The sequence below is a fragment of the Eptesicus fuscus genome, chromosome 9, assembly GCF_027574615.1.
Source record: "Eptesicus fuscus isolate TK198812 chromosome 9, DD_ASM_mEF_20220401, whole genome shotgun sequence".
Classification (NCBI taxonomy): domain Eukaryota; kingdom Metazoa; phylum Chordata; class Mammalia; order Chiroptera; family Vespertilionidae; genus Eptesicus; species Eptesicus fuscus.
Genome location: NC_072481.1, coordinates 49,952,195 through 49,967,615, shown reverse-complemented (window position 1 = coordinate 49,967,615; position 15,421 = coordinate 49,952,195). Strand labels below are relative to the sequence as shown.

General features: G+C 38.7%; 1 protein-coding gene across 1 annotated transcript in view; it reads left to right on the top strand.

The window, feature by feature from the left end:
- LRRC40 (leucine rich repeat containing 40) overlaps positions 1-15,421 on the top strand; it is a 58,163-nt gene that overhangs the window by 19,151 nt on the left and 23,591 nt on the right. Inside the window, exons 7-9 of the mRNA XM_008139426.3 lie at positions 1,628-1,800; positions 4,522-4,609; positions 4,717-4,762. Coding sequence (XP_008137648.2) covers positions 1,628-1,800; positions 4,522-4,609; positions 4,717-4,762 — 307 coding nt within the window. The remainder of the gene's footprint in view (positions 1-1,627; positions 1,801-4,521; positions 4,610-4,716; positions 4,763-15,421) is intronic.

Below are 15,421 nucleotides of genomic sequence, written 5' to 3'. Positions count from 1 at the left end.
TTTTATTGATTTTTCACAGAGAGGAACGGAGAGAGACAGAGAGTCAGAAACAGAGAGAGAAACATCGATCAGCTGCCTCCTGCACGCCTCCCACTGGGGATGCTCCCGCAACCAACGTACGTGCCCTTGACCGGAATCGAACCTGGGACCTTTCAGTCCGCAGGCTGACGCTCTCTATCCACTGAGCCAAACTGGTTTCGGCAGTTTTTGGAATTTTAATGTGGCTAAATGCATTTATGGTATTAGTAATGTATATATTTTTAAAAAGAAATAACTTAAAAATAGAAATTTGTTCATTTTACCTGATGATTAGTTTATACTTGGAGAAGTAGTAGATGATGAGGCTAACATGGTAAGTTGGGACCATATTGTAGGAGAACTGGAATACCAGTATATGTACCTTTTTCTGTAAGTTGCCACCTCTCACGTTTAGCTGATCATAATCAGATCTGTCTAAAATTAATTACTTTTGCTTATAAGTATTTAGCATTAACCTTTTGCACTCGGATGTCGAGTGTGACTCGACACGGTTAGCATTAGAATAAAGGAATCGAACCGAAACCGATTTGGCTCAGTGGATAGAGCGTCGGCCTGTGGACTCAAGAGTCCCAGGTTTGATTCCAGTCAAGGGTATGTACCTTGGTTGCGGGCACATCCCCAGTAGGGGGTGTGCAAGAGGCAGCTGATCGATGTTTCTCTCTCATCGATGTTTCTAACTCTCCCTCTCTCTTCCTCTCTGTAAAAAATCAATAAAATATATTTAAAAAAAAAAAGAATAAAGGAATCTAGAAAAAAGCAAGCGAGTGCAAAGGGTTAACATTATATTCTAAATTTGCCATGCTTTGCTTCCTTTTATGTATACTTTTTATGCATTAGTGTTAAAAATAATTCTCTTAATACATGATGCTAACAGTGTTAAAAGATACTGTTAATGAGAAATCATATAATAATTATCATTGAAAGTGTAGAATAACAAACATAACAAGATAAATAACTTTTTAACTTATACTGATTTGTTTTAAAACTTTAATCTTTTGCCCTGGCCACTGTTCTTCAGTGGGTGGAGCATTGGTCCATGTACCACAGGGTCTCGGGTTCAATTACCAGTCCAGGGCATGTACCTGCGTTGCAGGGCATTCCCTGGCCATGTTCCCTGGCCCAAGTCGAGGCATGTTCAGGAGGCAGCCAATTGATGTGGTGTTGCTCCCTCTCCCCTCCCCACCCTCCCCCTTCCCTCCTCCTTCCCTTCCCGTTCTCCCCCTCAAAAAATACACAAAAAACTTCAATCTTTCATCAATATAGTTCTTGGATTTGTATTTTTATTCTATAAATGTAACTATTAAATCATTTCTCCTCTTTGGTTTTGTAAACTTTGAACTTTGTACCAGGTTAGACCTTTAATTATTTGTAAATTACTAGAAGAATTTTGAAAATTTTCTTATTGTCATTTTTCTTTAGCTGTAAGATAGCTTAAATGTAATTGAAAATTTAAGCACTTCATTGGTTAGGAAGTTACGATTTTTCTATGTGCTTTTCAATGATTTGAAATTAAGATTTCAATTTTATTTTCATTATGTAGTATAACATTGATTACAGAAATATACATGATTGATCTTTGGTTTTGTAGGAATTACATTTAGGTGAAAACCAAATTGAAATGTTAGGGGCAGAACATCTTAAGCATCTGAATTCTATCCTTGTGCTAGACCTCCGGGATAACAAGTTAAAATCTGTTCCAGATGAAATTACACTACTACAATCATTGGAAAGGCTTGACCTAAGCAACAATGATATTAGCAGGTAAGTTTAAATATCAAGTGAATAAGAAATCATATTTGTATTTGGTTATAATTCATAAGTTAAAATATTTTTAAAAAGTACATAAAAAATTTTTTTTCTAAATTAAATAAATATTTTCTGTTCAGGTATCAGCTACAGACCTACAAAGAGTAATTAGATTTTGTCCTTTACAGCAAGCTTAATATGCTAATAGAATGAGATTCATCTACAAGCTACTCTGACCTACTAGAATGTAAACTCTCAGAAGGCTGCATTTTTATCTGTTTTGTTCACTGCTCTAACTTCTAGATCAGTGTCTGGATATATAGCAGATGCCTAGTAAATATTTGTTGAACTTGTTAAATGACTGTAAAGCCATGGGAGAGATATAAAGTGCTTGGGGGCTTGAAGGAGCTATAGGAATTACAAGTTATTGAGAGGTATCAGGGTAGACTTTGTGGAAGTAGTAATATTTTTAGATGATCTTTAGGACTGGGACTAGGGTGAAGCAAGTTAATTGTCTAGACTAGAGCACAAATTTAAGAATGTACTCACTTTCATGGTCTTGCTTTATTCTAGTCCCACCATGTGACCTTTAAAGGATGATCACGATTTTCAAGTGCACATGTAAGCTGGTAGAATGAATCACTTGGCTGGAGGAAACTATATAAACAAAGCTTGGAAAGTTCAGAAAATTATAGGGATGTATTCAGAGAACAGTAAAGAGTCAAATTGAACTGGTGAATAGGATGCAAGTAGGCAGATTATGAGAATTTAGGACTTAAGAGATAAGTCGAGGCCATGTGGAAGAGGTTCATGAAATACCTGTGAAGTGTCAGTTTTCATTAGTTAAGAGGTGGAGAGCTATTGAAAGATTTAAGAAAAGAACCAAATTTATTGTAACTTATTAGAAAATAAATTGGTGATAATGGGTAAGATACTTTGGATAAGAGTGGTTTTGTAGGTGGGAAATCTAAGTAAACTCTATTAGATCAATCTAATAATGTTTAGCATTAAGGAGCACTTTCTACTCTATCCAATTCACTGTATTGACAGCTTTGTAGATTTCCAGTTCACTCTATTGACATCATGTGTTGGAGATGGGGAGGAGGGGGGTAGTGAGCAAAGAATCATAAAATGTTATAAATCTATAATATGGTTATAGTTAGTTGTGAGTACATGAAACATAGTTTATTCTTGTATTATTATTTAATAATTACTGCATTATTTTCCATTTGAACATCTGTAAACCTACTTTTGCCCCTATTGTATTTAGAGATAGAATTATTTCTACAGATACAAAAATATGACTCAGACTTACCTGGAATCATATACCAGTTAGATGTCTGAGGTTTTGTGTTTGGATGTCAAAAACAAGTTTTGCTGCTTATAGAAGGTGAAAGGTTAGGCAAGGCAGATTTTCTTCTCTGTGTATATTTTAATGAGTGTTTCAAAAAATCAAAGTTGTTTTCACAGTGTACATACAGCCATATGTACATTGGCCATAGATTTGAATGTTTGGAAAGCAACACTTTTCACTTCTACTTATGACAGAATTAATAAGTGGCCTAGATATCCCTTAAAGTGCTTACTGTACAACTAGTGAATTAAATAATCTCTTGCCTCATAGATATTGATATGTAAGTTTTTCCTCATGGCAGTTTTATTTTGGCTACTGCAAAAAAGCAATGGAAAGCAAATATTTAAAACAAAAACTATGATACATAATATTAAATAAATAAAGTGGTTGGTAGAAATATTTATGATATATATGTTCCTCTTTTTTCCAGAGCTCTGGATATTGAGAGAGAGAGAGAGCAATGTATGGCTTTTGTGATTCATTCATGTGATTGTGTGTATCAGCAGTTCATATTCATTATAATGGAGTGTTAATCCATTATATAGCTATACCACAATTTATTCTTCTCTTCACTAGTTAGTTGATGGGCATTTGAATTATTTTCAGTGTATTGGCTATTGTGAACATTCATGTAAAAGTCTCTGTAAGGACATTATTTTCATTTCTCCTGGGTAAATCTGTAGGAGTGGGATTGCTTAGTTGTATGGTAAGTGTAAGACTCTGCTTTTCAGAGTGGTTGTACTAATTTAAATGCTCACCACCAACATAAGATAATTTCAATTTATAATATTTTGGTTAAGTGCATATGTATCTTTTCCCCTGAGAATTCTTTAAGGGCAATAATCTTGATATCCTACACCAATGCCTATTTATTTAATTGTAGTTGCTTAGTTTTGAGATTGGATATCCAATCTCAACAGGTTATCTTTTTGTGTGACAAAGATAAAAATGACTTTTCTTATTGAGTGAAAATATGAATTGGGCTATTAAAATTAATTTTTTTCTTTTTGTCTTTTTCTATTTAAAAAGAAATTTATTTGCTTTAAGGGCAGAATCAAAATATTTAGTATCAGTGAGGATAACTATTTTGAATCACTGATTCAGTCAAATTCATATTTTGACCATTTACTTTTAGCACTGGATACAATTTAGTGAATGTTTTATAGCTCACATTTCTTTTTTAGCAATCACAATATGATAATTTCAAACAAGTCTGTTTTTTCTTTTACGTGTACAGCTACCTCAAAGGGAAATATTCTAGGTCTATATTACTTGGGTTTTCTTTGACACTTACTTATATATTGTTAGTTTTATAATCAACTATTTGGTTGAATTATTCTTACCCTTAATGTTTTCACTGAAATCAGTTTAATCTTTTGTAGTTTGCCCTATTCATTGGGAAAACTTCATTTGAAATTCTTAGCACTAGAAGGAAATCCTATGAGAACCATTCGAAGAGAAATTATAAATGTAAGCATATTTGGAAATCAGTTTTTAAATTTGAAATTTATACATATGTGTTGATGTATAAAACTTTTAAGATGTCTTAGTGAATATGTGCCTTTCCACCTTTTCAGAAAGGAACCCAAGAAGTCTTAAAATATCTACGAAGCAAGATTAAAGGTACTTTTCAATTTTCTTCTGTATTAGAAGGATGATATGAAATGTAGTAAAGTACTAATAGTACAGTATTTGGGGTATAAATAATTAGAGGGAATGGTTACTGCCAGGTGTGGTTGCAATAATCAATCCATATAGGCCATAAGTATGTTGAAGTTATAAAAATATCCTTAAATCTGCAATAATAATGTTCTGTCTTTAATCTGTTGATTTGTGTGTTACAGTGTGCCAATTAGAAAATGTAACAAAGCAAAAACTTCTATCGTATAATATATGGGTTTTATCTATATCTATCTATCTATATACACATATTCATATGAATGCTTATTTATGTAGTATAATGTATGGGTTTTATATACATGGTATAATCTATAACAATAAAAGCATAATATGCAAATTGACCGAATGACCGAACAGCAAGACCAACCATCCGGATGACCTTCCAGACGACCACACTATGACACATACTGGCGCCAGGCCAGCCAAGGCGGGTGCAATGCGATTGGTCAGGGGACCCATTTCCCTATTATCGCCCCTCAGAGGGAGGCCCAGACCACCCTCTGTGGGTCAATTGATGGGGGGCTCAACGATCAATTGCCCCAAAGAGGGACGCCCAGGCTACCCAACTGGCAGCACTGCAGTGGGAGGGCGGGACCTCCCTCTGTGTGGCGATTGATCGCCCCGCAGTGGGAGTCCCAGGCCAAGCAAGTGATTGCACCCCACACCTGTCACCAGCAGAGGGAGGCGACCTGTGGCGGGAGAGGGGAAGGCAGCGCTGCACAAATGGCAAGCAGTGGCAGCGGCGGGGGCTGGGCCAGCTGCTGGCAGCCAGGGGAAGGAAAGCCCCGATAGGCCCTTATCACTGGCTAGGCCTACCTGAGTGGTCCTGGATTACGAGAGGGTGCAGGCGGGGCTGAGGGACACAAACCCCCTCAAACCCCCCGTGCATGAATTTCGTGCACTGGGCCTCTAATATATAATATATAATAATATATATGGGTATATTGACTAGGAACTATATTAGCAAGTATTTGAATATCTTTTGCCTTAGCTAAGTTCTGACAACAAATAAATACAAAACACATTTTTCAGGGTATGTTTATTTAGCACGAACAAAGGAGAAAATGATACTATAAATTTAATTCTTAATGCTTCACTAAAATTGTGATATATTCCAAATTTTTATTTAGTGTATGTCATTGTGGCATACATTAGAGCATTAAGATTTAAACAAAAACATCAGTTGTATGAGTATATTGCTGCAGATACCACTAAACCACTCCAAAACTTATTGGCTAAATATAGCAGCTGTTAATTTAGCTCAAAACTCTGCACAACTTAGCCTAGCACCATATGGCTAGTGAGTATATGTTATATAAATAATCGTATACTTCAGTATATTCCATTTTCTGCCTTGCCCTTTAAACAAATTATTAAAATCATATTCTAAGACTTATTTCCTGCCAAAGAGTTTCCTTTCTTCTCCAGTTATGCTTTCTCTTCCAGAAAAATTTATTTATTCTGATATGAACCAAGTCATTTCAGAATAATCAGAATTTTTTTTAAGACTTAATTTTTTTAATATATTTTTTTTTTATTGATTTCAGAGAAGAAGGGAGAGGGAGAGAGAGATAGAAACATCAATGATGAGAGAGAATCATTAGTCGACTGCCTCCTGCACGCCCCCTACTGGGGATTAAGTCCGCAACCCGGGCATGTGCTCTAACCTGGAATCTAACCGTGACCTCCTGGTTCATAGGTCAATGCTCAAACACTGAGACACACCGGCTGGCTTAAGACTTAATTTTTTTAAAGAATAGTTTAAGGCCCTGGCTGGTTTGGCTCAGTGGATAGATTATCGGCCTGTGGACCGAGTGGTCCCAGGTTTGATTCCGGTCAAGGGCATGTACCTTGGTTGCGGGCACGTCCCCAGTGGGGGGTGTGCAGGAGGCAGCTGATCGATGTTTCTCTCTCATAGATGTTTCTGGCTCTCTGTCCCTCTCCCTTCCTCTCTGTGGAAAGGTCAATGGAATATATATTTAAAAAAAAGAATAGTTTAAGGTTTACAACAAAATTGAGAGAAAGGTACAGAAATATCCCATATATCCTTTGACCCCCATATGCATAGTCTCCCCCCTTATCAATATCTCTTACCTGAATGGTACTTTAAAAGAAATTTACTTTTTTTAACCAAGGATGAACCTAAATTGATACATCATAATCACCCCAAGTCCATAGTTATCTTATGGTTCACTCTTGCTGGTGTACCATCATTGTAATATCATCCTACTTAATAAAAGCCTAATATGCAAATCAACCAAATGGAATGATAGGTGGGCAGGGGGCGGGGCCAGTGAGCGGGTGGCGCCAGGCCAGCCAAGGCGGGTGCCAGTGGGCAGAGGAGACCGCGATCAGGGGGCAGTGTTGACCAGCGACAGCAGTGGAGCTGCCCCCTGGTGGTCAGTGCGTTTCCACAGAGGGAGTGCTGCTCAGCCATAAGCTGGGCTGAAGGCTGGCGAGCGCAGCGGCAGTGGCGGGAGCCTCTCCCACCTCTGTGGCAGCACTAAGGATGTCCAACTGCAGCTTAAGGTGTCAGTCGGACACCCCCCAAGGGCTTCCAAACTGTGAGAGGGTGCAGGCTGAGCTGAAGGACACCCCCGAGTGCACAAATTTTCATGCACCAGGCCTCTGGTATAAAATATTTTCACTTCTGTAAAAATTCTCTATGATCTGCCTCTCCATCCCTGGCAACAACTGATCTTTTTCTTGTCTCCATAGTTTTTCCCTTTCCAAAATGTCATATAATTGGAATCATACAGTTTGTAATCTTTTAAATTGGCCTCTTTCACTTAGTGCTATGCATTTAAGCATTCTCAATATATGTTTTATACCTTGATTGCTCATTTCTTCTTAATGCTAAATAATATTTCATTGTCTGGATATCCTCAGTTTATCTATTAATTTGCTGAAGGATATCTTGTTTGATTCCAAGTTTTGGCAGTTATGAATAAAGCAGTATTTTTTTGCTTGTAGATGCCTTGTTGATTTGGTACTATATGAGGAAAACATGACCTTTGCTACATTATATTGCCTTTGCTCATTTGTCAAACATCAGTTGACTATATTAATAGAATTCTACATATGGGCTCTCCTGTTCTTTTGTCTCTATTACAGTAGCTTTATAATAAGTCTCAAAGTTGGATAGTGTCAGTCCTTCAACTTTTTCTTCTCCTTCAATAGATTGTTGGCTATTCTGGTCTTTTGCCTTTCCATATAAACTTTAGGATCAGTTTGTCCGTATTGGCAAAATAACTTGCTAAGATTTTTATTGTAATTGTGTGAATCTATAGATCAAGTAGGGAAGAATTGATCTTGACAATATTTGGTCTTCAATCTATGAACATGGGATATCTCTTATTCTTCTTTGATTTCATTTATCAGCGTTTTGTAGTTTTCCTCAGTTTGTTCTTGTACATATTTTGTTAGATTTATACAAAAGTATTTTATTTTGACAGAGGCTAATGTAAATCACATTGTGTTTTTAATTTCAAATTCTACTTGTTCATTGTTAATATAGATATAGAGAAAAGCAATTTACTTTTCCATATTAACCAGGTATCCTTAACCTTCTGTAATCACTTACTTAGGTTCAGGAGGGTTTTTTCCAATTCTTTCATGTCTTCTACCTACATGATTGTGTCATCTGTGAACAAAGACAGTTTTATGTCTTCCTTCCCAGTCTCTATAACTTTATTTCCTTTTCTTGCATGATTGCTTTAGCAGGGACAGTACAGTGTTGAAAAGGAGTGGTGAGAGGGGATATCCATGCCTTGTACCTAATTGTAAGGGGATAGCTTTGAGATTTTCACCTTAAGTTTGATGTTACCCTGTAGGGTTTTTGTACATAGTTTTTATCAAGTTGAGAAAGTTCCTCTTGTGGAAACTAAAAAAGTAATACTTTTCTTCCTTCTAACTTTTTCTAGCTGGGCTAATAAATTTAGAGACAGGATTAACAGGAGAAAATAAAATTTTAGTACATGTGTATGGGGAACTCACATAAATATGAAAATTCCATAAACAGTGAGATAATATTGGGTACATAAGACATTTTAGATAAAGGAGAAAAGGGAAGGAACAAGATATTAGATTTCAGAAATGAAGGTGCGTGATTTATAGGTAGTCGAGGAAGAGTAGAACACATGGCAGGTAAATCCTTGCTATGCAACTCAGAAACAGTGTGACACGGGGTATCTAGTTTTCAGACCCCTACCTGAAGCCTTTCTATTTACCATACTTATTTCAAATTGGGCTAAGGCAAACATCATAAGATTTCCTTCCTGAAGCAGGTTTTTTTTTTTTTATCTGAATCTCTTGGGCAAGAAAGGGGTCAAAGGTTTTATCCCCCCTGAGTCTTTTGTTTCTTTTTTTAATGGTAGAAAGCTTTAGTTTCATGGAATCACATCCCTGGATTTGTCACATCCCATTTCCCTTAGTCCAGTCATAGAAAAGTATAGCTGGGGTTTCAGTAAAGTTAGAAGCAGAGTCAAAATCCAGAGTTTCTATTCTGTGTTGCACCTGGGCCTAGTATAACATCAAGCTAGCTATAGTCCATTAGTCCATTGTGTGTGGGCGAATGCAGGAAAGCAGGAGCAAAACAGCTTAAAATCAACATTCTAAAAGGAAGCTTCAAGGTGGCAAGACTTTGGTCCCCTTCATCCTCTATTCCTAGTTTGCTGAGTGTGTTGTTTTTGTAAAAATCATGAATGAGTGTTGGATTTTGTCAAATGTTTTTTTATGCATCTGTTGCTATTGTTATCGGTGGGGTGCCATCTGTGTCCCCATCTGTTACTGGTGGAAGTGGAGTTCTTGGGATGTCACAAGGAAAGGAATTTCCTGAGACTCGCAGGGAGGATGAGTGATCTTTATTTCCATGGAATTAAGCTCCTGGGTTCCCAATGTATCATTTCCTTCTGTCTTGCCATGAAAAAAGTCCAATCTTGTCTTCAACGGGGCTGGAATTAAGGCCACTGCTCACAGTCTCTGCTCCATATCAAAGCACAGTCCAGTCCAGCATCTGGCCAGCTTAGCTTGTGTTCCCAGCTGTACTCCATTGTGTGTGTAGTCCACATGCCATGGGCCATGTGGCTTCTAAGGCCACATGGCTATAGAGAGAGAACAGGCAAGCACACAGGGTGAGTGCAGGTCACGGAGCAAGAATGTCAGAGCACAAGAGCAGAACAAGAGAGTGGGAACTCTTTGGGAATTATGTAGTCCCAAATTTTCACGAGCTTGCATTTAGGTCCATGCCCCTAACCAATCCATTGTTTCCCAGGCTAGACTGATAGGCAAGTAGCTTCCCTACGTCACCCCGACTTCACTATACATGCATCCTTCTCCCCCTTTGTTGGATCTCTTCCTCCAGTGTTCTGCAGAGAATGGACCCATGGCTTCCTGGTGAAGCTGCCTAGATGACCATGCTTATAATGTCTTGCCTCACCTTTGCTCTCTTCCTATTATTAGTATTCATAACTAGCTAATTATGACAATAACAGTATGGTCATGTCATTTTTATTTTTTAGCCTGCTTATGTGAAGGATTACATTAATTGATTTTTGAACCTTGAACTAGCCTTGCATACCTGCATCAAATTCCACTTGGTTGTGGTGTATAATTTTTTAAATGCTTTTTTAGATTTGATTTGCTAGTGAAGGGAACCAACGTTTTGCCATCCTGAAGTTGCCTTTTTGGAATATTGATTTTCAGAAACAAGACTCAGAGTAGGCTTTGACTCTCTTCCCTTTCCTGCCCAAGAGATTCAAAGAAACCTGCTTTAGAAAGAGAGCCTGGCTTAATCACCTTAAGAAGCTTTACGCTAGCATTAGTTAGGAAGACTCCAAGTGTGTTTGCTAAATACATCCTGTGTCCCATTGTTTCTGAGTTGTCTAGCAAAAATTTTCCTTCTATGTTCTGTGTTCTCCCTTAGCTCCTGTAAATCACCCATTCTCACTTTTGAAATCTAAGACTCTGTTAGACTCCACTTTTCTTCTTTGTCCAAAATGTCTTATATATACAATGTTACCTTTACTGTCTTTTGAATTTTCATGCCTATGTGATTTCCCCATGAGCATGTATTAAAACTTTGATTTTCTGCTATTACTCTGTGTGATAATTTGATTTTTGGTCCAACTAGAAGAACTTAGAAAGTGGGAGGAAAAATATTAATATTTTTTAGCAGCCACACTAGTATTGTGTTGATGACTTTTTGCATGTATGTTTATGGGAGATATTGCTTTCTAGTTTTCGTATAATATCTTTGTCAGTTATTAGGGTAATGATGGCCTCATAAAATGAGTTATGAAGTATTCCCTCTGCTTCTATCCTCTGGAATTGGTATAATTTCTTCCTTAAATGTTTGATAGAATTTACCACTGAACCTATCTAGACCTGGTGCTTTCTGTTTTGGAAGATTATTATTGATTCAGTTTCTTTACTAGATATGGCCTTTGGGTTTTCTGTATCTTTCTGTGTGAGTTTAGCAGACTGTATCTTTTAAGGTATTGGTCTATTTTATCCAGATTATCAAATTTGTGGGTATAGAGTTGTTCTTATTATTCCTTTACTAGAAGCCCGGTGCACAAAATTCATGCACAGAGGGGGATTGTCCCTCAGCCCAGCCTGTACCCTCTCCAATCTGGGACCCCTGGAGGGGTGTCCGACTAAACGGGTAGTCGGACATCCCTCTCACAATCCAGGACTGCTGGCTCCCAACTGCTTGCCTGCCTGCCTTCCTGATTGCCCCTAACCGCTTCTGCCTGCCAGCCTGATCACCCCCTAACCACTCCGCTGCCAGCCTGGTTGATGCTTAACTGCTCCCCTGCCAGCCTGTTTGCCCCCAACTTCCCTCCTCTGCCGGCCTGGTCACCCCTAACTGCCCTCTCCTGCAGGGTTGATCACCTCCAACTGCCCTCCCTTGCAAGCCTGATCCCTCTCAACTGCCCTCCCTTGCAGGCCTGGTCCCTCTCAACTGCCCTCCCTTGCAGGCCGGGTGCCTCCCAACTGCCTTCTCCTGCTGGCCATCTTGTAGTGACCATCTTGTGTCCACATGGGGGCAGGATCTTTGACCACATGGGGGCAGACATTGTGTGTTGGAGTGATAGTCAATCTGCATATTACTCTTTTATTAGATAGGATAGAGGCCTGGTCCACAGGTGGGGGGCCAGCTGGTTTGCCCTGAAGGGTGTCCCGGATCAGGATGGGGGTTCTCTTGGGGTGTGGGGCGGCCTGAGCGAGGGGCCTGTGGTGGTTTGCAGGCCAGACATGCCCCCTGGCAACCCAAGCGGAGGCCCTGGTATCTGGAATTTATTTTCCTTCTACAATTGAAACTTCGTAGCCTGGAGCGGAGCCAAGCCTGCTGCTCCCTCCGAGGCTGGCAACCATTTCTGTGGCAGTTAATTCACCTTCTATAATTGAAATTTTGTAGCCTTAAGTGGAGGCTGGGCCCAGCCAGGGTGTGCAGAAAGCTTTGCTTCCCCTGTTGCCGTTGGCAACCCTGGCTTACTCTCTCAAGCTCCATTCTGCCGCCATTTCTGTTTGAATTTGTTTACCTTCTATAATTGAAACTTTGTAGCTTGAGTGGAGGCTTAGGCCTGCAACAGCTCGAGGAAAGCTTGGCTTGCTCTGTTACCTGGGAAACCTTGCTCTCTGTGGCTGTAGCCATCTTGGTTGGGTTAATTTGCATACTTGCTCTGATTGGCTTGTGGGCGTGTCGATGGTATGGTCAATTTGCATATTACCTTTTTATTAGGTGGGATTATTCATTTCATGTCCATAAGATCTGTAGTGATGTCCCATCTTTCATTTCTGATATTAGTAATTAGTGTCCTGTCTCTTCCTTTCTTAGTTAGTCTGGCTTAGAGGCATATCAATTTTATTGATCCTTTCAAAGAACCAGCTTTTGTTTTCATTGATTTTTCTCTATTGATTTTCTGTTTTCAATTTTTAAAATTTCTGCTTGAATTCTTAGTCTATCTTTATTTTGGATTTAATTTGCTCTTTTTTTAATTTCCTAAGGTGGAAATTTAGATTATTGATTTTGGATCTATATTTTCTAGTATATGCATTCAGTGCTGTAAATTTACCTCTAACCACTCCTTTCACTTCATCCAACAAATTTTGTTAAGTTGTATTTTCATTTTCAAGTCGTTCAAATATTTAAAAATTTCTCTTTAGATTTCTTCTTTGAACCATGTGTTATTTAGAAATGTGTTGTTTAATCTCCACATAATTTGGAATTTTCCAGTTGTCTTTGTGCTACAGATTTCTAGTTTAAATATCTAAAAGCAGATATTGTATGACTTCTATTCTTTTAAATTTACATATTTAGAAGTTTTATTGTAAACATATGTTTTCATTTCTCTTGTGTTTATATCCAGGTAGAATTTCAGGGTCATATGGTAACTTTATGTTTAGTCATTTGAAGAACTGCCAAACTATTTTACAAAAAAGTCACACCATTTTTTATTCTCATCAACATTGTATGAGGGTTTTGATTCTTCCACATCATCACCAACACACTTTTTTTTCTGACTTTCAGATTCTAGACATCCTAGTGGGTGTGAAGTATCTCACTGTAGATTTGATTTGCATTTCCCTGATTACTAATGATTTGAGTACCTTTTCATGTACTTATTGGCCATTATACATTTTTGGAGAAACATCTATTCAGATCCTTAGCCCAGTTTTTAATTAGATTATTTATCTTTTTATTATTAAATTGTATTAGTTTTTTATATAATCCATATATATAAAAGCCTAAGTGACTGAATGACCAGTTGACCAATAACTATGATGCTCACTGACCACCAAGGGGGCAGATGCTCAACCCAAGAGCTGCCCCCTGGTGGTCAGTATGCTCCCACAGTGAGAGCGCCACTCAGCTGACTGAGGAGCGGCAGACACCAGGCTCACAGCTGGTAAGTGCAGCTGTGGCAGTGTGAGCCTCTCCTGCCTCCACAGCAGTGCTACCATGTGGCAGCGGCAGCAGGCGCAGTGGGGCCAGGATGAGCAGGAGCAGCATGGCGCCCAGTCCGGGCTCGGGCTCCTCCCTAGCCATCTGCCGCTTCGCACACTACTACATCCCCCAAGGGGTCCCGGATTGTGAGAGGGTGCAGGCCAGACTGAGGGGTCCCACCAGTGCACGAACCTGTGCACTGGGCCTCTAGTCTGGTTATAAGTATCTTGTCAGATATCTGATTTGCAAATATTTTCTAGCTCTGTATGTGTTGTCTTTTCATTTTCTTGATGTCCTTCGAAACACAAAAGTCTTTTTGAATTTTGATGAAGTTATTTTATCTGTTTTCTCTTTATTTGCTTATGCTTTTGGTTTCATATTTAAAAATCCTTTGCAGAATCTTATTTTATTAAGATTTGCCACTATATTTTCTTCTAAGTTTTGTAATTTTGCTCTTACATTTATGCTTCATTCATCTCTTCTTCTGAAGAATTCTCTTGTTCTTTCATTTGGGGATTTTTCTTTATATCCTTATTTTGGCTGTCTGTCTGAGTTTGTGACTATGTATTAGGTATATCCTCTACGCCTCTCAATCTTTAGTGCAGGACAGTGTCAAACGCTTTATGGCTAGTTAGATCAGGCAAAGACTCAAAGCCTCCAGAGACTGCCTTTGCCTACAGATTCTGACTTGAATGGTCCCAGGCAGTCATCATAGGGTGTGACGAGAATTTTTGTCAGCAGGGTGGGGCAGTTGCTTCTGCCTGGAGGCTAATTGTTATTTTTAATCTCTTAAGTGGCCTCAGGGCAAGGTGTTTTCCAATAGGGAGGGTCAACTGTCTTCCCCCCAGGCAAGGCAAATGTCTGTGTGGGAAAGATGCACCAGGAAATGACTCAGCACAGGAATCTGGGGGTATCTGCCTTCTGAGCTCTAACCCCCGAGTCTCCAATCCTGGGTTTTGCTCACACAGCTCCAGTCCACTCTAGCCTTCCTCTACCAGAGCACAAGGTGGGTGGCTCCACAGGGAATGCTCTTACATTTATGTCTTTGATCTATATTGAATAATTTTTAAAATGTGGTGTGACATGGGTTCAATTTCTTTTTCTTTTCTTTCTTTTCTTTTTTTTTTTTTTTTTTTGCATGTGGCTATCCAGTTTCCCTGTATCATTTGTTGGAAAGGCTATTCTTTTCAATAAGATCTTTCCTTCCTTGTTGAAAATTAGTTGACCGTAAATGTAGGGTGCATTCTGGCCTCTCATTTTTATTCCACTGATCTCCATGTCTGTTCTGTGCCAGGACCACACTGTCTTGATTACCATTGCTTTGTAGTAAGTTTTGTAATCAGGAAATGTAAGTCCTCCTACTTTATTCTTTTTCTCAGGCTTGTTTTGGTTCTTCTGGGTTTCTTGCAATTCCATACGAATTTTACAATCAACTTAATTTCTACAAAGAACTCAGCTGGGATTCTGTTAGAGGATTGCACCGAATTTGTAGATCAGTTTTGGAAATATTGCCAAGGCAGTGTTAAATGTCTCTGGAGATTAGTGAGAGGGGTGATTTGTATGTGAATGTGTGAGTACACAGACATGTTAGGAAATATTTATTGAAAATAGCCCAGCTCAGTAGTTGAGCATCAACCTGTGAACCAGGAGGT